Genomic DNA, 23,363 nt, shown 5'->3' with positions numbered 1-23,363 from the left:
GGTACCCTATATATCTGTGTTCTGGTCGCACTCGGTTACGAGCATGTTGCACGTCAAGTTTCAACCCTCTCGCAACCATCGACGACAAAGGATAATCAACAAGTCGGCCATTTGTTTCGTGAAACATTTATTGACTCACTATTTATAGATTCTCCCGAAGGTGTCTTAGTCGAGAGGGTTACGGACACGACTGGATGAACAACCTCCCAACACCTTATTTTATTTGTATGGAAAAATATTCGGATACAGTAATTTCCCACTTTACTTAATTAAAACTAATATTTCAATATTGCGCAATACCTAGCCAGATAATAATAATATTGAATTTTCCTAAACACCCACAGTTTTAATATTTTTTTCTCTCTGTCGTCGCCAACTATTGTATGCTGATGTTGAATATTTTACCAAATCGGCGTGAACCCGATGAAATACTGTCATTTCTTCCCCGGCGAAACCGGCCGTTTCGGGAGCCGACTAGCTGACCCGCGAGTGCTAACCGAGCCGACCACAGCCGTCTTAAAACACAATAGTTGAACGATTGCGACTGATGACGTGATTGCGGGTAAAAATAGGAAAGCCGTTGTGACCCGACACAGCCTCGGACCGATAGAAAACCCATTGTCCCGGCAAGCCGCAGCTGCTTGCACGTGCACACGAGGTAGGCAGGCAGGCATAATATTATTTTATACAATAACAATAATAATAATAATAGTAATCTACCTACCCACAGACAGAGACCGGTTTTCGCCCGACCAGATCGTACCATTATTACACACGCACACAATATCATTCAGTCGTACAACAGTAATAATATCGTGGTCTTCGTCTCCACGACGTGATTACAACAAAGGTTGGTACATGCATTATAATCGAAACAGGTTGCGGGGGGGTTTCGTGGGGCGATCTCTGAGCGTACACCTAGCCCGCCCGATCTATCCCTTCCCGCCCACCGGCGACTTGGACGCGTCGCTACACGGAAGGGCCTAAGACATCCGTATAGGGTAGTAGGAAGGAGGGTGCAATATCTTTGCACTTGAGAATATAATATTAAAACAGGATGGCCGTACAATAATAGAAAATATATTATAGTTGACGTCTTAAAAGTAATAATAATAATAATAATATTAAAATAGGTGTATGTGGTAGGTACTCACTGGACAGCGCGGCGGCGTATTGTCTGAACTTCTTGCCCTCTCGTCTGGTGCCCTTCGGCCCGTTGACCGACAGCATGCTGCTGAAAACCGACAAATCCATGGTTGGTCCGGCGTTTCAGATATGTTACAATATAATACAACTGTTACGCGGCCAAAAGGGGCCGTTTAGCGAAAGCGAAGTGCGGCACGGCGAAAAAACCGGTGCCCACGATCAAAAAAATAATAATAGTGTTATGTCAGCCGGCGGCGGCGACTCCGCGGGTTGATGCCTAGCGCGTCTCGGGGGGGTAAGTCGATGGCGATATTATCAATGTAGTTATACTTTTTGCGCATAAACGTGCATGCGACGGCGGCGGAGGGAGCGTGAGCAGTGAACGCGTTGCGGGCTCGCGGCTGTTTGGCACCGACTCGTATGCGGCGCGACGGCGGCGGCGGCGGTTGCTCTGGTTGTATGCGCGCGCGCGCGGCGGCGGGTCGGACGGCGGCAGCAGCGGTGTGGGCGAGCGAACGCGCGCGCGTAGCGCTATCCACCGGAGCGACGGCGGACCCTCGTGCGTGGTGCGTGATCTCGAGGCGGTGCGGGTGCTTAAAGAAATTTGTCACGAAACGCGCCCGAACAACGGCGACTTTCGGCCAACGGATGTCCGCGATCAACACCCACCCCGCGTTTCGAGAGTTTGAAAAGAAATTGGGTGCACTGGGTGTCCTAAGTATAGACGTAGGCGAAACTACGGGTCAGGCCACGGCCTGGCCTGATCTAATACTGACTGGTTGACATACTGGACTTAATAGAAATTAAAAATAAAAACTTTTTTTTGCAATTACAAATATTGTTTTCATACCTAGTTATCATTTGGCCTGTCCCAATAAAATTGTCTATTTAAACTTATCTCATGGCACCTATAAGATAAACGCTTCGCACTGTTCAGTTTGTTTGAAAATTATAACGTCGATGCGTCAATGATATTTTATCTTTTTCATTGATTCTACAGACATTGGCTATAAAATTATCGTTATTACCTCAATTAAACATTGATTTATACAGGTAAATTAGAATTAAAATATTGACAAAAATTGAAATTGTTCGTGTAATATTATGTTTGTTATGAGAAAACATAATATGATATTGTGATAGATTGAAATCCTAAAATGTTAGAGCCAAGTGCACGTGCTCCTCTTGCCGATGGACGGGCGGAGGATGTCATTTCGTCGGTCACGAGCTCGAAAATCACGAGGGCGAGTTAGTAACGTCGGTGGTGGTGCGATCGGAATAACAATATTAACTGGGACGAACAAAATAATATCGTCGGCCCCACGAGTAACAGCGTAGGTCGTATAGACAATAATAATAATAATAAAATGCGTTTTAGGCGGCTCAAAGTTTTTGCCCTCCCCAGAAAAAGTTTCCTACAGTTGGAGTATTTTTAAAAACGATATTTTTAGCGCCGGTTCGGAAACGACGACGACGACACTCGGCGCAACGACGTGAGCGCGGTTCGCACTTGCACACAACATCATCACCGGCGACAATGACGTGTCGCTCGACCTTCACGGTTTACTTGTTGAAAATTTATTTTTCTATCGAGTTCGTTTGCACAATTTTATATATATATATAGGTTCGTTTTTCGCATCTCTCCGGCACCGGCTGGCAGTTAAACTCATTTTTATTTCTATCGTGTAAAACCATCATCATCATCATCATAATATTATTATTATATGTTTGTATAGTGCGCATGTTTTTGTTTTGCTAATTGGGGGTGTTAATATAATTAACTATCTTACACGGCCCAAGTATTCGCGATGACTTAACTAAATAAGTGATCTTCCTTGCCAGCTATCTGCAGTGCACACACGATAATAACCCACCCACATCGCTTTATAATCAATACATACTTTACTAGGTAACATTAATGATTCTGAAATAAGCGTCTTAATTATACGGCGAGTGTCAATTGATAAGCGATGATTCTACTTTGTTAAGTATTCATTATTTTATAATTATATGCTATATTAAAATGTTTAAAATTGATACAGCTTAAAAAAATCTCAAAAGAATTATTAGATTTAAAATGAGTTTTATTTTATTATTTTTAATTGTTTTTAATTGTTTTTGATATGAAATATTCTAATGTTTTGAACAACAATTTAATATAGGTGTAATTAGTTGTCTACTTTAAATGTATGTAGGTATACCTTATGATTGAGTACAATTTGTTTTTTATATATTTTAATCAATTTTGTCACTATTTAGGATTTTTTCTGAAAATGTTGGTATTCTTATTTGACCATTTGAGTGATCTGCCATTGTGCATGTCCAACGAGTGTTCGAAACAAAAACCGAACATTTTATGGAGAGTACTGTAGGTAATCAAAAGATACAACTTTGCCCCCCCCCCCCCCCCCCCCCCTCTCCATCAAAACTTTCCATTATCCACAACACAACAGTTCTTATACCCAAATACGTATTTTAAGCTGTGGCGCCACTGTGACAAGTAATTGCATAATAATATACCACTCACTGCGACAAGTAATCGTATAATAATATGCACACTCATATACGTAGGCTGTAGGCATGTAAGTTATTAATGAAAAACGTTTTGAATAATATTATACGTGTTTTGGATTAAAATATATAATAACTCATGTGCAGCACTCACGATCAGCCATTGAATTAAATCTCGGAACTATTTTTTTCTTGATATATTCTCGGAAAATTTCTCGGTCACAAGTACGTTAATAATATACGTATGTAATATTGCATTGTACGAGTATTATGTGAATGTAAAACGTTCATTGGAAATCGATAAATAAAAAACACGATGGTACATTGAAATTAATTATTCTCCCGGAAAAGTCATTCGATTTCAATATTGATGTCTGAAATGAAGTATTTGTTACGGCGATGTTTAAAATAATTAATAATTTTATAGCACACTACGTCGTAGAATTGATTTGTCAGTTTACACAAGTTTAAATCATCGAAATTATTATGCGTACCTACCTAACTTATTGTTCATTTTTGACGTTTTTTGTGTATCTCTTATTAAGTGTTATTTACTATACCTATAGTACCTATACCTTCTATCGACATATAGTATTTGTAATCTGTAAATACACATTTTGAATGATAAATGATTAAGTTTGCGTAATTAATATTATGACTTTACAGTTGACACAATTTTTAAAGTATTCAAGATTTGATAAGATCATGAGCTTAACTTGTCACGAAGTTTTGAATTTATCAAACTCTGATATTTGTATACACGACAAAATTATTAAGTTTGTAGACTGATATCATGAGAATAGTAATCAATTAAAATCAATATTTGGAATACATTGTCATTGTGACAACTTATTACTTGATATGAGTTGAATGCATTTATAATTTATGAAGAAAAAATGTATAATAATCTATAATGTAATATATTTTTAATAATGATTACATGTACGGGTATAATGATTACCAGTAGTGAATAATGATTACTTTCAAGTTGAAAGTGATTATTATTGTTTTACGTAGTCGAAAGTTTCGACATACCAAAGCAGATATGATATTATTAAGTCAACAATGTCTGAACGTAATCTGGATTAACCCGTAGTAGAAAATCAGTTTTAATCACAACAATTAAACAAATATGATATTTTGTTCAATAGTTTAGTAGGTACCTAATTAAATACGATGTAAAGGATACCACACATCTTATCTATTTAAAAATACTTTTCATATTAGGTATATTACACATATTGTTTATGCAAAATTGGCATGATTAACTTAGGTTTTATATTATTGGCAAAGGTTACATACAATATTATTTTGCTCATCACTTTTCCTCAACTAAAATGTTTATTACTATACTAAAATGATCTAATGCAATTATAAAATATTAGTTTTGATTATTTTTTTATAACTTATAATACAAAAAGTAAAATTAAAAATGTTATGAATTTTCAACTACAAAATAATTCGGAGAATTTCGTAAACGTATGTACTTCGGCGCTTATTAAAAAAAAAAATCTAACTATTTAAATTCAATACGATTTAATTTTGGTAAGAATAATACTTAATAGGAACTTTCTATTCAATTTTTAAGCAATTTTTCTTACAAAAAAATTTATTGTAACATAAATTAAAAATTAAAAGAGTCCATTGTTAAACCAGAAACCACCCCCGTAATTCAATATTCAAACAGTTTAATTTCTACAAAAGGTGTTGAAAATATTCATTTTTTAAAACAGTTATCATTGTAAAACTTCTTTATGAATTGAATGCATTATGCATTCATCGACCCGCCTCAGAATCTAAAATCTGACTCCACTTATCTTATTCGAAAGGAATAGTTTTTTTTCTCACACAATGATCTCTCGTATTCAAATTGAATACATCCCTATATTATTAGTTATTACTCATTACATTGACCTATATATACTCAATGATAGAGTATATACTGTTTAACATCTATACAATTAAATAGCAGAAGCTAGTTTCCCGTTTTAACAAAAAAATATGTTTAAATGTAGTATTATGTCCTTTATTTTTTAATATATATATATATATATATATAAACCTATGATTTATAGAAAGAAATTATTTAAATGTAAAGATAAATTAGGAAAATTATCTCATTGAGTATTAAACCGTAGATATAATATATAAATATTTTTGTCACACACTTATATTACATTGAATAAATACGTCATGTAATGGTAAAAAAAATAAATAGAATATTATTAGCTTAATGTGAAATGTGTATTGTGTAATTGTTCTTGTATACTTACAATGAGTCTTTCTATTCATGAATTACCCTTTTATGGATCAGGAGTATCAAGACTATTTTCCTTATATAATTTCAATGGAATATAAATACTCAAGGAAATAATATTTTTTTAAAAGAATTATGCATACTCACTTAATAACTCAAGAGTCCCATAAAAAAGAGACAGAAAAACTATTGTATATATTTTATAATCGAATATCCTATACTATGACTACGACTTTCCCAACATGACAAGTCGACGTCAACATGCTCATGAGTGTATTGGTCTCATCACATTTTGTATTTAAATACCAATATCAAAATTATTGAAATAGTTGTATAATTTTTTCTCTGGATTTTAAATTTAAATAATATGTAATTTTTCTAAAACAATGATTTTTGTTTAACTTCAATTAATATATTTTAGTCACAAAATTGTTATTAAATACTTTTGTTCAGTATTTTTGTTGTTTAATATTTCTGATTTGAGTAAATATTAATACTTATTTAAAGATAATGGTTCGCTTTCGTACGTTAAGTAACTATATTCGAGTTAAAATTGTATTATTGAATAAATAAGTAAATAACCATTGGTAGAGTTGAAAATCAACTAGAAACCTTTAAAAACTAATATTGGACAACAGAAAAAATATTTTAGTTGAGTCACGTACAATTAAAAAGTAAAAACTTAGTGGTCACTATAATAGTATAAGGTATAAAATCGCACCTATTGCACATACACCCATGACCGGAGATAGTGTCATCGTCTCCCTTATCATTCTCATCACGAACAGATAAAAAATAATTTATGATTGTCATAACATCGAAGACGTTTCTTTAATATTATTCCATAATGAAAAAATGAATTTTGTTTGGTAATAAAAATATTGAAACCATCGGTTTATTAATATTTAAACCAAACGTGCAATAAAAGATGGTAATTTGTATAGGTATTTGTCAAAATAATAATAGGTTTTTATAAGTAAGATTTTATCATTATATGTTCGTCTATATAATACTCTATAGACTATTAATTTTACCGTATTTAATTAGTTTTAATTGAATATCGATCTCATTAGAGGTCAACCTACTTTGATTTTTGCACCTACGGTCATATTATACATTTAATATGTACACTGTACAAACCACATCTGTATGGTTTGCTGTAGGTGTTTTTCTCGAGATGTTTCTATCTAGGTGTACAGAGTGATTGTTTGAGAAAGTAAAACTGATGTTGGCTAGTTGTTCTACTTTAACAGCTTACCAGGGATAATTTAAATAATTGTTATGATTATTATAATTTTTGTTTTCTTGAAATTACCAAAATAGTAAATACGCGCATAGTTAAATCATTTGAATCGTAAAAATGACATTGTTTTTCTTCAATTTTAACAGATGACTATGAGGAAAATCTAAAAATATTTATCTTTACTAATTCAGCAATGTTCGAGAATCATATGTGTCAACTTTTAATTGATAGTTGAGGTATACTGTATACTCCTGAAAGTATATTGGCTATACTGACTCGGTGCATATACCTACTAATTAAGTCCCAATACCTTAACTGGAAAAAAATAATGGAATTGAATCCCAAGTATAAACGAAAAATGTAGGTACCAATTAAGTCCACGATTGAAAAACTAAAAATATACTAATTTATTGAGCCCTAGGATTTTTTAAAGTAAATATAAAATCAACAATAACATATAAGAGATGACTATGTATGAAATCGTTCATACAATTTTAAAAATGATTACAATATTTTAAGCTTTGGCTAATTATTATATACGACGGACATTTTGGATTTTGTTTGGTAGGTAGTAACAATTTGAGCTATTATTTTACACATTTTAGTTTATGAGGTTCAATTGAATTACACGTAATATATTACACAGTACACACATTAATCAGATTTTTCAAAATTAACAAAAAATAACAAGCATTTTTAACCACACCTGTAGATTTTTTTGTTACACTCCTAAAGTCTGTACATTTAGAAAGGAAGGTTTTTTTTCTTTAAGTTTAACGGTACTTGGTTATTAGTATATACTTATACCTTAAAACAACCAGGGACTTAATTCGTCCTAAAAGGTTTTATTGGAATTCAGCTCAGAAATGAAACCCTCTAACTACTATAAAAAAAACTAATGCTCACGCGAAAACGTTTCCGGAAAAATCTCATTGTAAAAGTAACAGTCGGTTATCTGTTGGACACATTTTAAAACATCAGTTGCCATTTTTACATAAATATATCGTGTATAGTATTATAATACATTATAGAGAAAAACGTGTAATATAAAAGACTGAGTATAGTATTTTCTTTGTGCTCATGTAATGCACAAATATCTTGATAATCGATTATTTTAGTTTTAATACTCAAACAAAACGTGCATTTCATCGCTGCATCATTATCACTCTGTACAGTTTGAAAACATTTAACGAGAACGGTCAAATATACTGAGAAACGCGTTTATCGATCGATCAACAACATGTGCTTTTCGAATGTTACCGTTGTAGGTATTGATTAATTGTTGTGTAACAGCTGAAGCACTATTATATTATGGTAGCCTATGTTAAATATTATTGCCTATACGTAATGTAATTATTATATTTAATGATATTAACGGATTTATCATTGCCCCCGAGTACAAACAATCGTCCGACAGACGGTTGAGACTAGAAAACGATTTTCACGTGGTTTTCGATAAAACACTTGTAGTAGGTATCGGTGTTACCGTTTTAGTGCAACAGCGACACGGGGGCTATTGACACTGTCGAACTATAATATGGCCTATATATACCTAATGTATATACATATAAGTATGTAGTAGTATTCATATTATATAGTATCTAATTATGCTTTTCGACAAGGACGCGAATTGATATTAAGAAAATAAATATTAAGTCATGGGTAGAGTGCATTGCTGCCACAACGATGAATTTATTTAAATTATTATACATACAAATAGGTAGGACAATAGTATAATAACGAAAACGTACGAATTATGCGATCGGTGTACATCGTGTCGCTTAATATGTCATTATAATCAAATGTTTTTCCGTTCAAAAAGCGCGACGCGTATGTATATAGAGACAAACATTGAATCGTGCTATTATAAATAATAATAATACGGTGTTTATATTGCAATTATAATATTAATTCTGTATTCAGTATTCTTACGGCGTTGTACCACCTACAAATTAATATTAATATTTATTTGTAACAACTAATAATAATGCCACCGTCAAAGGCAGCCTTTCGATACTCTCGAGTTATGCGACTGCTACGAAAGAGAAACAAAACCCTATTTTCTCGACACGATTTATATATTACTGTAATATTATGGGTACATTGTCCACCGTTATTCTGTATATCTTTTGCAAAACCATACACAACAATATTATTGTTGTTGAAAAACCATGGGACGTTTTTAGAAATACAGTAATGTTTCGATAACTCGAAAACCTCGAATTTTTTTCTCGCCTCTTGAAGATGTTTTTACTTATGTTTGAGTTAAATAACTTGAAGTCAAATACATTTGTTTTCATTCCCCATGAGATTCGAGCTCTCAATACTCGACTGAATAGTTGGTCAAATCAATTAAATTATTAACGGAGACATCTATATCTATTAGTAATTCGTACGAATCAACGAATCCAATGATAACACGCCGTGTAATAAAAAACCTAATTATTCGACTTCATAAATTATAATATCATTAAGCGGTACCGTATTGTATTGTAGCAAAGGTTGTACGAAATAATGTAGCTGTAAAATAACAAAAATATTAGCCAACAAATCATACGAAATCGTGTAGCTGCAGGTGGTTATGTCACCGAACGATCGCAGCTACTACGAGTTCCTATAGTATACTTCCTACTACTGCAATTTTGTGCGATTTCTCTATTGTAAACGTTTCGTGTACGATGTTTTCGATACAATATAATATTATGATTATTATTATAAAAATCATTTCAAGGGATTCTTGTGAATAATTGTAATTTAATGACTCGGCGACTGTAAACACGCACCTACTGATATTTTTCCTTTTCGACGATTTTTTTACGGATTCAATGATTTTCTGTCATTTTCGAAAGCGATTGCGTGTTTAAATATTTACCGCAACGTCTGTAGGACGTGAGTCAATATATAGTGACACTCAATTATATGAAAATTGGCAAATCGTTATAAAATGATCAGCGTAATAATAGTTGTATTATTACGCTGACCATACATATAGTAAAGGTGGACATAGAATTAATAATTCGATAATTAATAAATTGGAAATTAAAATCAATTGTGTATGTAATCATACGTAATGCAATACGATATAGGGAATATGGGGCCTATATTATAATAAAATTAACCTGTCTACATTTTAAAAATTAAATCTTTTACATTTTAATGTGTATTATAGATAATAATAACGGATTAATACAAATATTATTATTATTTATAGTAATTAATTGATGAATTAAAAATATTATACAATTAAATAATTCAATTGCCCAGTAATATCAGCACATGTGTACCAGTGATATCTAATGGTCCTATACAGTAGGTATTCTATTAAGTATCACAATAAACATGATTTCATTGAAATAATAGAATTTATTGATATTTTTGACATGAAAATTATTTTGTGAGAGCATAAGATTAATTGTTCTATTTGCCTGTATTTAATTTAATTAATTATTATTAAAAACAGACTACTAATACAAAAAAAAAAAAAAAACGCAACTAGGAGTAATACTAATTATAAACAATTATAAAAGTATAATAATTATGAGTAAATATAAAAAGTACATAATCATCAATGTGTCATCACTGAATACGAATGTTGACATTAAAACATAATTCAATTTTACAATTAAACTTCGATAGCTCGATTGCTTAAAAGCTTAACTGTTTAAAACATAAATTATTCATTCATAGGTACATGTATTATCACAGTCGATATAAAGTCTTAAATATTTGTATTCTCAAAAATCTCTAACAGAGAGGGGGGGGGCATCTAGTTAAAAAAAAACACTATATATACGGCTTATAAAACGACCCTTTAATAAAATATTGTTAAACATAATTTTTATTCTGAATACCTATCTTCTTAAAGGAAAATGGAAAATGGAGAAAAATTGTCAAGATTTGAAATTTTTTTTTAAGAATATGGTAAAGGCGTATTAGGCGTTTAAAAAATTACATTAGCTATACGCGGAAACAATAGTATTAGGTATGTTAAATTAGCAAATAACAGGCTACATGGATGGTCTTTTTTAAAACTATAACCACTTTTGTATGTGGAACTTGATACCTAACACAATTTTATATTTGACAATGGTGAGATTAATGACTAAATACTATATAATTTATGGCATAGTTATGTTTTTAAGCATTTTGATAGAACAAATAAATCCTATCAACTATAATATTAGTCATTTATTTTTTTATAAAATGTTTATTAATCTTTGTAACTTGTAAGTACGTTAAACACAATATTAAGCCTTATAAGACAGGACTGACATTATTAATAAATATATTCTATCAAATAATTTATTTATCATTTAATAATGTTTTTAAACGAAATATCAGTGTTGTGGTTATATTTGTGTGTAACTACCGAAAGATAGATTAATCCATGAAGTAATAACAGACATTATAGTTGTACAACTTACATATTTAATAAAGTCAGTTAATCTTTTACGATTCTGAGTACCTATTTAACCTACATTTTATATGTTATTACGTAAACGAATAATTTTTATAATTTTAAATATTATATAAGTACACACAGTAACAATGTGCAAGTATATGTTAATACGTTTGTTATTTCAAATGTAAAGATAATCATTTTCTATGATATTTTAATATTTTAACTTCTCACGTCAACAAATCAATAAAAATAAAAATAAAATAACACCTATTATATTGGTTAATTTTCATTTATCGTCTTCTTACTTAAAGTTTAAACTTGTTCATATTATCTAACACGTTTAGTTTTAAAATATTTAAGTACGATGTTATCAAACATTTTGTATTATTTACTTTTGAAAAATTGTATTTGTTGTAAGCTATATTATTTATAAAATCGTTAATTGAATTCAATGACATTTTTATTTTCAGGGAAAGCAAAACAAGGTTAATACGAACAAAATTGATTATAACTGTGTTGAAATCGTTTTGAGTAAAAGGTAAAAACTGTACCTAAATCATAATTTACTAATTTTATTTACGACTATTTGTTTCATAGTTGCCGCATTATTGTTTTATTATAAATATTATATACTACTAGATTTTATGGATTAAAGATAAAGTCAACTAAACTGCGGGTCGTTGACTTTTAAAATGTTTTATTTTTTATTTTTTATTAAGTTTCATTTGTGTTTTTTTTCTGTACTTTTACTACTCACAACGAACAATTGTAACTATTATTTTCGGGATTGTTGATACTAACGGTGAAACTGCAAAAATTGTAATGAAAACACTAAACACTAATTAAAAGCTCAATTGTTTTTATACACACTTTTCTATTAATTCTCACAACAGCTGGCTCTCGAATTACTCTTTTATCGGTATATACAAGTAGTACTATTAAGTTTTAGTATTTCATATATTTAGTAACTTGATAGTGACTCGAAAAATTGATGTTTGCATTATATGATACAACTTGACCGATAATATCCGTAAAAGTCCAATACCATCAGTCATTTCCTAGTTTCAGATATTTTGTTTTTGAAAAATCAATAACTCACAACTCAGAGGTATAATATGTAACTATGAAAGTAGATTGAACAGGCATAATTATTTAGCAAAATAATAATAAATATAAAAAATATAACATAATATTTTAATTTAATCGGTCCGAAAATAATTAAATCTATGTTATCATGACGGCTACCTGTCCACAGATAATGTTTCAAATAATTCATTAAATTTTAAAATAACATAAAACAGTGTATTCCGGCAGTATCTGTACATAATATACCGCAGCGGCTATTTAGTACCTAGGTATACTGGGTTATTTGTTTGCGATAAAATCCCTACCAATGAAATTTCTTTTTAAATGTATTATTATTCACCATAAAAATTGATCGATGTGTATAATTCATGTTTATTCGTTGAAATACAAAAACGTTTAAATTTATATTTAAAACAACGGCGTATTAATTATAGGCAAAAATTGTTTCATCTGTTGTGAGCCGGCAGTAACGCAGTATGCTTCCACACGTGCACAAGTGCGTGACTAGCATTGCATACCCACACAGATGGTCGGCGCACATATTTGAAGCATAATATTATTCTTAAAGTTCCTAAACTACTATGATGTTAAATCGTTGTAAATAAACCTACAACAATACTACCAATTGTTATGAACAATACTGATGATGACGATGATGATGATGATAATATTGACACAATAGTTAACTGACAGTTGACACGTATTGTGCCATTGTAAATGTCCATATAAAACCGGACTAACAAGTATACCATTGACGGAATTCGGGCGAAGTTTCTCAGGCTAAGCACCTTCTCCACTAGTCTTCATAAAAGTCTTCCAACCACCCTTTTAAGAATTCATAGTTAAAGGACGATCGAAAATTCTATTAGAAACGTCCCCCAAAGTGATGATGAAACGTATTTATATAATCACACTGTTAATCATTATAAAACAAATACCTAAATTCTTCAATCTGATTATCTCAAATACGTAGTGAAAACAAAACTTTTTCAATATTATCTATTACATAATTATTACTGTGTTTTACACAAGAAGCATTAAAATATTTTTTTTTCAAATTCATAGATATTTTCAAATTTCAAACGTAAGGTGGGCTAACATTTCCTCAATTAATTTTACCCGATTTCCGTCCATGAATATAAAGTCAATGCCTATATTATCATAACGCTATATATAATGATTAACTCGTAATCATAAAGAGCTATTTTAGAGTTATAGGATCGCAAGTATCGAATGACTATTTTTATTTTTTCATCAATCAATCAATTTTGTCTTTCGATTGGAGTTTACATTAAAAATTCACTCATAAATTCAAATACGAATCGTCTCATGGAGGATAAATAAATTTAATAAGAAAATAATCACGTTGTTTCTCCATAATTTTACGAATAAACATCAATTGAGGAATACGTATTTGTTTTAGTTGAATTTTTAATGCATTCTTTACTCCAATAAGAATTATTCTTATTTTTGACTATATTTTTTTGTTCTTACTTTTTGGTTGCATTTTTGTTAGATGATGTTAACGCTAGCCTCAATGGTCTTAAGAGGTTTGTACTGAAGAGGGAAACGAATCCGACGAACCATCCCATAAATTCTTCAGGCGATGACAGAAACGTTGCTACTGCTAGATATGAATCCCAGGAGGTCATCTTGGCTGAATCTGGCCCGACGGCACCTTAATACAAATACATTAAATTAATAAATTTAGATTTAAAAAAGTTTACCAATTTAATTTTTATACAATCGTTTAACACTTAAATAAAATATTTAATATGGTAACATGAAGTTAAAACACTAAACAACAAACATTGTATGGTGGGGAGAGGGGGGGGGGGTCTTGAAAATAAATTTGGTCAATTTTTGGTAACCTATAATAATATAATAGTTATAAGGGTAACTGTAGTGGTACATAATCTTATGTTTATTAAATCCTTAAAAGAAATATATGAATTGTAACTATTGATAAATCGAATACATAAATGACATCCATAAAAATCATAATAAACAGAACACATATTTTAAGGAGTTAAGTATAGGCAATTTAGTCTACGTTGGAGACAAATGTGTGTAGAAGAATTGAAATTAATTACATATTATTATTATTATTATTATTATTATTATTATTATGGCACGTGTCGTCGAATTGTATTAATTGTGAATTTTCAATTCCAAACACAAGATGGAATCATTTTTTTTTTTTTTAAGAAAGTATAAAAATAAATTATCATTTTACAAGAAATAATGTATTGAACGTGCATCATAATATTCTCATTTAAAATTAATTTTTTTTTTGAATTTCCTCTCTCGACAGGTAAAAATGATTTATCAAATTTTCATCCGGTAATGGATTTCAGCATTTGCACTTTCGTAAAAATATATTGAGTAGATAGATTTGGTGACTTTCGAAGCAGACATGCCATGGATAGTATATAGTTATGAGGGAAATGTCGGCAGCCACTCTCATCAGTTGTGGAGGGAGAACAGACGCGGAAAGTGACAGTGGATTATCGATGACCAGGTGAGATGGGAAGAATCTAGATACTTATGGTCTACAACTTTCTGAATTCAGTCCGCTTCTGTTTCCGCTGTCAAACTGGGCTGTTGAGCGTGACAGGACAATATAACATGATAATATTTTATAACAACCAAAACGATAAAAAACGAATGGGCACAGCAAGTTTATCTCGAACCAACGGCTATTACCGTGTTATAGTTATTGTAACAAAAATTATTTGAATATTATCATCGTTTATGATAACGTTACACTTCTGAAAACTAAAAATGTTAAATATAATAGAAAACAATTGCATAGGAAAGAAATACGTTGTTTAGAAAGTTTACCGGGTTTATATTATACTCAACCTAAGTTTGTAGTTTTTTTTTTATCAGAACAATTTACTACTTTTGTGTTGTATAATTTATTGTGAATTTCAAATTTGTATCACCGAGGTCCATAAGGTTTTCGATTAATTCTAATTTTAAAAACAACGAATTTGTAATATTCTACCTATTTTAACTTTATCGCAATTAGAACACTTTGTGTGCTTATTAATACCTACTGTACGGTAGATTAAACATGTCCAATCGTGTATGCACATACAAAGTTATAGTCATACTTAATAGACCCTATACTGTTTACTTCCATTCTTTAATAAGTTCTTATTGATTAACAATTATTAAACTATTAATCTAGTAATATTATGGGGTATGCATTAAAATATATACGTCTTTGTTATCCGATCGGTATAAATATTATATTATTATTAGGTTTATAATTAAAACACGCGTTTAATGAAAAATATTTAGGTGTACCGTTAAACGATTATACCTCTCTCTCTGTTTTAATAAATTAAACTGCAGTGCAGTAGTAGTGGTATGCATTGTGAAAATTCCCAAGTATGATTCATACACCAATGTGATTAAAACCGTACTATAGAATTTTATAAAAAATTCAACTCTAATGAGTTTTATGGTTTTTGTGAAACCATTGTGATAATTGTTAGTGTTGCACAACACGTCAGCTCGTGATAAATAATTTTGTTATCATCATTCATCATGCTGCAGAAAAATATAATATGGTATCAATGCTTTAGGATTTTTTTCACTTAACGTAGACATTGACATGACTATATAGGTACAACTTACTGTTAGGTAAAATAGCAACATTTGTCTTCCATAAATGATACAATACATTATTACAACTGAATCAACAATTGTGTATTTGTTAACTGTAATTTATTAAGATTAAAGTTAATAATTATAAGTGGATTGTTAAATACAATACTTTTATCAAGGCTTTCTTGCATTTAATTTTTAACAATTAAACAATAATTAATATTTTAGCACTGCTCTAATGCCGCAATTGCCCATACAAGTTATTTAATACATTTCAAGCACAACAGATGCAGCTGAAATGTCTTAGCTATGTGACATCAGTTTAGGACATCAATATTTTTAAAGAGAATAAATTATTATACTATAGTGTATGTACAAATCACCACGCCTTCGTCATTATGTACGATTAAATACGAATCGTTAACTCAAAGTATTTATCGCATTTTCCCACAGTAAAACTAATCATACACCAAGAAGTAAACGTTATTAGGTGCAATGAGTAAAAAATCGAAAATAAGCCAATTATTTTAAAATGAAACCAATAATTTTAATCTTCAATAACGAATCACGAATGATTACTTTTTTGGAATAATATTCTTTGATTATAATACTTATTTTATGTATTTATTCATTGTGATGTTTGTGTAACATTTTTGTTAAAAATAAACAAGTCATTATAAAAAAAAAGAAAAATTAAAATAATCATTTGAAAATGTGATGAAAATCAAGGATATATTTGAAAATAAATTCAATAATTATGTTAACCTTTACGTTATGCGAAGTGTTGGATACGAATGTAAAGTAATATAACTTCTGTAATAATCGACTAAAGATAATGACTTCTGAATGATGCGATAATGCGATTTTGTCACTTATCTACAGAGTATAACGTGTGTAGCATTTCAATAACATCGAAATTATAACGAGGACTATTAAAAACATAATTTTAGTCCATCGTACGATTGACAGTATTATTATAATATAGTTATAATGTTATATTACTTTGCCATCATTTCACTAATCATGTTATGTGGTTACCACTAATAATATGACAACCGAATAATGTACGTATAGGAGTATTTAAAATGTATTATTGATATTTGTAGTTTTTTAAGAAGTTGAGCTTTTTGGTATAGTCAAAGTGACGAAGCTAAAGAGTATTTATCTTAAAATTATATGTCACAAATTTTTTTCAACTTAAATTGCAAATTTAAAAAAAATAGTGCCTTCAAACTTTTTATTATTGTGTACAACGACGTCAATAATGTAACATTATAGGTAGGTACACAATTTATATTTGATTACTTTTTTTATAGTTTTAACCAATGTTGTGAATGATATGTAACTTAATTTTAAATAGAGCAAAAAAAAAATGCGTAAACTTCATAATATTATATTCACGCTCAAATTCTGTATTACAACTCAAACAAAGCGACGACCGTTGACCTAAACCTAATGGTAGCCTAACTAAAATATTGTAAACATAAATAGTGTAATAAATTGCACAAAGGGATTATTATCATTGAATTTCTAGTTGATCTTAAACATAATACTTTGTTATTAAGAACTGCGGGCATGCAGGCGTTCTGATATTTTTTTTTTAAAAATCGAGAACTTAGCATTACCGTTCTACGCTATTCAAACTGTCATCGTTACGACACGATGTCTGTACATCAGCATCGATCAAATCCATATCATGAGAGCCAATGCATATTTAGAATTAACAACTGTAGCCCTCGGGCGTCCATCACTAGGACGACGTTAAGGACGTCTGCCAGCGAGTTTTACAGTTGTATAATAGTCGTAACGCACAAAACAAAAATAAAAATAGAAAGCACAGGCGCCATTGTTCGGGGGAGGAGCGCGGGGGGTGTTCGTTTTTCTAACGTTACCTCTACCTGACAACGAAGAAGACGACCAGCTGAGCCAGCACCTCCTGGAGCAGCGGCAATACGAGTGGCGTGTACGAGACAACGGCGATCGATGTAAATCGGAAACGGAAGCAGACGATGTCGCGTGTGGGTGTCACTTGTAATGGAGCTCGTGATGCTGCACGAGAGGTCGGCCGCCGTCCGCCTAATTGATTTTTTCGCACCACGGTCTTCGGTCAAGCCACGAGAGGGTTTATATATTATTATTATAACAATAATTGTATTATGTTATTATAACAATACATACGATCTCCCGGGCGCGGACGGCGGCGAAACGGCGACGGATTATATTATTATGATTTAGTTTCGAACACACACGCGTCTACAAAACAATTTATATTATATTATTGTTGTCGTGTAGTATGGTTTACGACCGGCGAGGACTTGACGCCTGCTGCAGCGTCGAACGGATTTCGCTGCCCTGCCGACCGATCGTACAGTGATACGCGAGTCTGTCGCACGGAGCGGCGGCGGCGGCGGCGGCGGCGGTGATGGAAACGGTTTGCGATAAAAAAAATGAAAAAAAAAACCGCCAGTCACACGACGCGATTACAATTATTATTGACAATTATTACAACAATAATAATATAGTAATGATAAAGTCTCGTTAAAGTATGATAATAATAATAATAATAATCATCGTCGTCGTCGTTGATATGTGCCTATATTATATTATTATTATTATTGTAATATAGACGTCGTGGCCGCTTAAACGCACACCCGATAAGACTGTCGACATCGTGTGAGCCGCGTGCGTGTGCGTGTATATGTTTGTGGTGTGTGATAACGCACTAAATTTTTTATGAAATTTTTTCGTTTTTTTTTTTTTGTAGCAATTGTAACTACAGTAATAAAATATATGGGATAATATAATATTTAACCTGAACGCACGTCTCCGTGGTGTCAGGCACGTCCTTGTGAGATGTGGTGGGGCCCCGGGGGCGATGGAGGGGCAATGATCGTCGTAACGAGAGGTTCCCACCCATAAAAAAAATGTTTTTATTATTTTATATTATTAATAATTACGTTTTGGAAATTAAAAAGATTAGTAATGTATAATTTTCCATTTATGAATTATCGACCCCCCTCCTCAGACCATCCAAAACAATGGACAAACGACCACTGCAATGTAAATTGCATTCGATAAGTGATCGCAACGAAGAGGCAGGAAATACCTAAAAAGTATATACAGGTAATATATAGAAGTATAACAGACCGGACATAAGTTCTCGACTTCTCGTATTATACATAATAGATGGTAGTTTTACATTTCGAGCTCTTTTACGGATGAAGCTTTGAATTATTTTTTGCCATATTTTGAACATTGTTCAAAAACACATCCAATACTGCGTTTGATCTTTTGCGAAATTGACTTAAATAGATTCGGAACCTTCTTAGTACCTGTTGCACGAAAAGCTTCTGATCACGTAAAATATATAAAGCGATTAAGTGCAGTTAAACACTTTTAGTATGGTGCATAACGGTTTTAGGGACTGAGCAAAATGCGAAGATATACATACAAGGTCTTCGTAATATTCGCACACTGTATACACAATATCAATTTTATATACGGTCATATAGCTGGACGTGATCTTTTATGATTTGGTACCTATATATGTGCACATTGATTCATAATATGTAATTTGTATTATTAGTTATTACTATTATTTGATTAAACTTGGACAATTTGTGGGCTTAATCGTGAGCGCAAAGTGTATTTTGAATTTGACGATTTATATAATAGTGTGTGAGCGAATAATACAAGTAGCCTATTGTAAAGTGCAATTATAAAATTATCACCAACACTGTAGACGATTGAACAACAATAATTTCACAGTCAATATAATATAATAATAATAGTATATAATTGTTTACAATACGCAAGTACCTCGATCATTAAAATGATCATCCTATATAGGCGCACCAAATGTTTGCACTTTTTAAGACGCATTGTAATAACCCACTGTTAATGATATATTAAATAATTATCGTTCACAATTTAAGAAGAATAACCTAAACAAGTCTTTAAATCATGTTTGTAGTCGTTTTGTTAACCGTATACACTGTAATTGGGAAGGGGTGACCACCTAACCTTTCAACTTCATAGAAAAACAATGTCAAAATGTATTAAACTCCTTTAAAACAATACCCAATTCCTGCCAATGTTTCTCTACGTGGCTATAACACTATACGACCTCAACAATTGCACATGTAAGGTAACAATGATGATTAATGTTCTTTCACACGTATTATATAATATACATTCAATCAAATACACGTGAAGTATAATAAGTCGGTGCTATGTAAAAATAGTATTTATGAAAAATATTTTCATTTTATTCGCTTATGTACATTTAACGTCTATTGTTTTAAACCTATTCACTCGGCTTGCGAATAAGGAGGTCAAATAGGATAATCGTGAACTCAGAGACTGTCAATAGTGTGAGTGTTTGAAAATGATGGTTCGTAAACGGTTTTTTGATTTTAACTGTTTTATTTAAATAGATAATTTTATTGTTAAAATAGAATCTTCATAACGTAACGTATCTAGAATGTGCCAATTTAGAGGCAGGTATGTCAATAATTTATAAAGGTACTAACACAAAAACACATACCTATCTACATAGTATATCATAATATTCAAATTTGTTTGTAGTAATATAAATCAAATCTGCACAATCTTAAATTGCATATATAATTAAAAATCGTTTCGTATTTAAATCTCAAATGGCGCCTCACCGGTGTAAATGAGATTAGAAGTATGAAATCAACGTTGAGTAAGTATCATATAAGTATTGATGTAAGGTAGGTATAAATAATGGTATATAAAATAAAAATCGACGTAACGTCGTTCAGTTTGTATACTTTTCAAAATCAGTTGTCTATTTAAAAATGAAATCCCTCCTTGAAAATAGAATATAACTAACATCTATAATATAATTACTTAAATTTATTTACCGGAAAAAAAAAATTATGAGATTAATTTTCGTTTGGTCTATTGAATTTACCTAAATGTACGCGCGTCTGTATACTGTACAGTGCATATTATGTACATATTGTGTGTGTGTGTGTGTTTTGAAGGGCAGCGCTTCGAAGGTTATGATAAATATTATGTTAAAATTGCGTGTTTTGGTATTGATATTGAATAATTTCTTGAATCATTTAGATCCTGTATAATATTATGTTGTAGACACACATGATTTTTTTTTTTTAAAACTGTTTACATTATAATGTGTTACGTTCTTAATATTTGGATAAACTGTTTATTAGATTTAATAGTTCAGCTATTTAACAATTACTAATATCAGCAGTGCGTGAGGAGATACTAATGCACGCCGTGATAAGCGATAGTGATAAGAATTACGTGTAACTCGTACGGTACTCGGCGTACGCTAGCGTTTCTATACTAAAAAATGTTTAAATTCCATAATAGTTTTATATTTTTTTTAAATTAATAACAAAATGTACTAGTACCTATTTATCAATAATTTTCGATTCCTAGAAGAGAACGAAAAATCTAATAATTTTTCAACCAGCCGTTACACATTATTTTTTGTTATATTTCGGAAAACTTTTTTTCAGCTCATAAAAAGTTACACGTAACCACATCCTCCATCGACTGGAAAGTAGTCTCTATTATAATGCTGCATTCTTGGTTATATTTTAAAATCGAATAGATTTTGAGAATATCATAGACGAAGTCTGATATACAGTTTCAGTTTGTAGCGAAATCATTAAAAATTTCTAGATTAGTGCAGTGATGATTTTAGGACCTGGGACTTATTTCAGGTACTTGGTAGGTACCTAAACATTGCGCAATGCTTTGTTTTCAATATTACCTATTCTATAATAGATTAATAAAAAATAATTTAACCTAACAGAGATATTGCGTGATCGAGAGAGTATAGTTATTATATTAATAACTATATTATAAGTACTGTCACTATATAATAAACACTATAGATACAATTATTTACTGCGTGAGCGTGACTGTTAAAATAATAATAAATAATTACAACGAAATAAGTGAATAATAATATTATAGTCATGTGTGGCGTTATATTAAAAAATAATTTCAAATGATAATATTAATAATAAATCTCATTAATTCTATGGTAATTAATTCCCTTTATATTGTAGTTGGTGTTTAGGTTATCGTATTAAAATTTACATTTTTTCATAACAATTAGTACGAAAATTCGGAAAAAATAAATAAATGAAAACAGACAAACGAGTTTATTAACGCAAACACTAACTTACCTTTTATTCAATAAAAGTAGACAGAAACGTACGAGAACAGCAACCAACTGGTATCCATATTCAACTAGGTATACCCACTTGGTCGCGTGTTGAATTAAGTTTAAGATAATCACACTTGACTCTCGACACTACTTTTTTTTAAATGTATATATAAACCAAGATTAGGTTCATTTCGAGTAGATTTTAGTAGTAATATAAATACTGGTTTATTTTTAATAACCGCTGACGGATAGGTAGTTTGATCAAACCTTCATAATTAACAATACCTACAATAAATAACTATTATTGCACTTAAAACGTAAAGTGTAATTTTAGCATGAAAAAAAAAAATGTTTTTCGCCAAAACTGTTCTTAAAATACAAACACAGTGTACGCGTAATTGTATTGTAATCTTTAACATGTGTAAAAGTAACTGTAATCGTTGTGTATATACAAAATATATTAATATTGAATATCGCGATTGAAAATCGTCTGAGTAACCGATTTAAGTACAATAGAATTTATCTGGGTGAGTTAAATTATTTAAAAAAATACACTCTTGAAACAATTAAAAAGTACTAAAAATTAACTTACAAGTTTAACAATTTTCCGATATCATTTATTATACAGGTTGATAACTTCGTCGACCTTTTCAAGGTTCTTGGAAAAAAATATTTTAATTATTGAAAACAATTCACTGAAATTACATCATTTAAATATTATATTAAAATATCAAATATATTATGTGAGTATTAACAGAACGAAAAAATATTTGTACGAACCGTTTTGTGTGAAAATAAACCACTCAAACTATAATTTCATAGTTGAGAAACTAAATTTATATACGATACAGAATTTTCTTCCGCCTTAAATCTATTGATAATAATATGAAAAACTTGTTATTGTTTTAAAACCCGTTTTTTCATGTT

General features: G+C 30.8%; 1 protein-coding gene across 7 annotated transcripts in view; it reads right to left on the bottom strand.

Moving 5' to 3' along the window:
- The window catches only part of LOC111042201 (facilitated trehalose transporter Tret1-2 homolog), a 76,860-nt gene that overhangs the window by 29,572 nt on the left and 23,925 nt on the right, over nt 1-23,363 (bottom strand). For 3 of the 7 annotated variants that reach the window (XM_022326736.1, XM_022326742.1, XM_022326739.1), the window contains exons 2-3: nt 14,141-14,324; nt 1,155-1,234 (exon numbers count right to left, since the gene is read on the bottom strand). In XM_022326736.1, coding sequence (XP_022182428.1) covers nt 1,155-1,234; nt 14,141-14,324 — 264 coding nt within the window. Of the gene's footprint in view, nt 1-1,154; nt 1,235-14,140; nt 14,325-18,156; nt 18,655-22,455; nt 22,546-23,363 lie in introns of those variants that run through there. The other 4 variants (XM_022326741.1, XM_022326740.1, XM_022326738.1 and 1 more) reach the window with 4 other exon arrangements.

This window comes from Myzus persicae, unplaced genomic scaffold, assembly GCF_001856785.1.
Source record: "Myzus persicae strain clone G006 unplaced genomic scaffold, MPER_G0061.0, whole genome shotgun sequence".
NCBI classification, from domain to species: domain Eukaryota; kingdom Metazoa; phylum Arthropoda; class Insecta; order Hemiptera; family Aphididae; genus Myzus; species Myzus persicae.
Note: the sequence above shows the minus strand (reverse complement) of the source record. Positions and strands in the feature narration are given on the sequence as shown.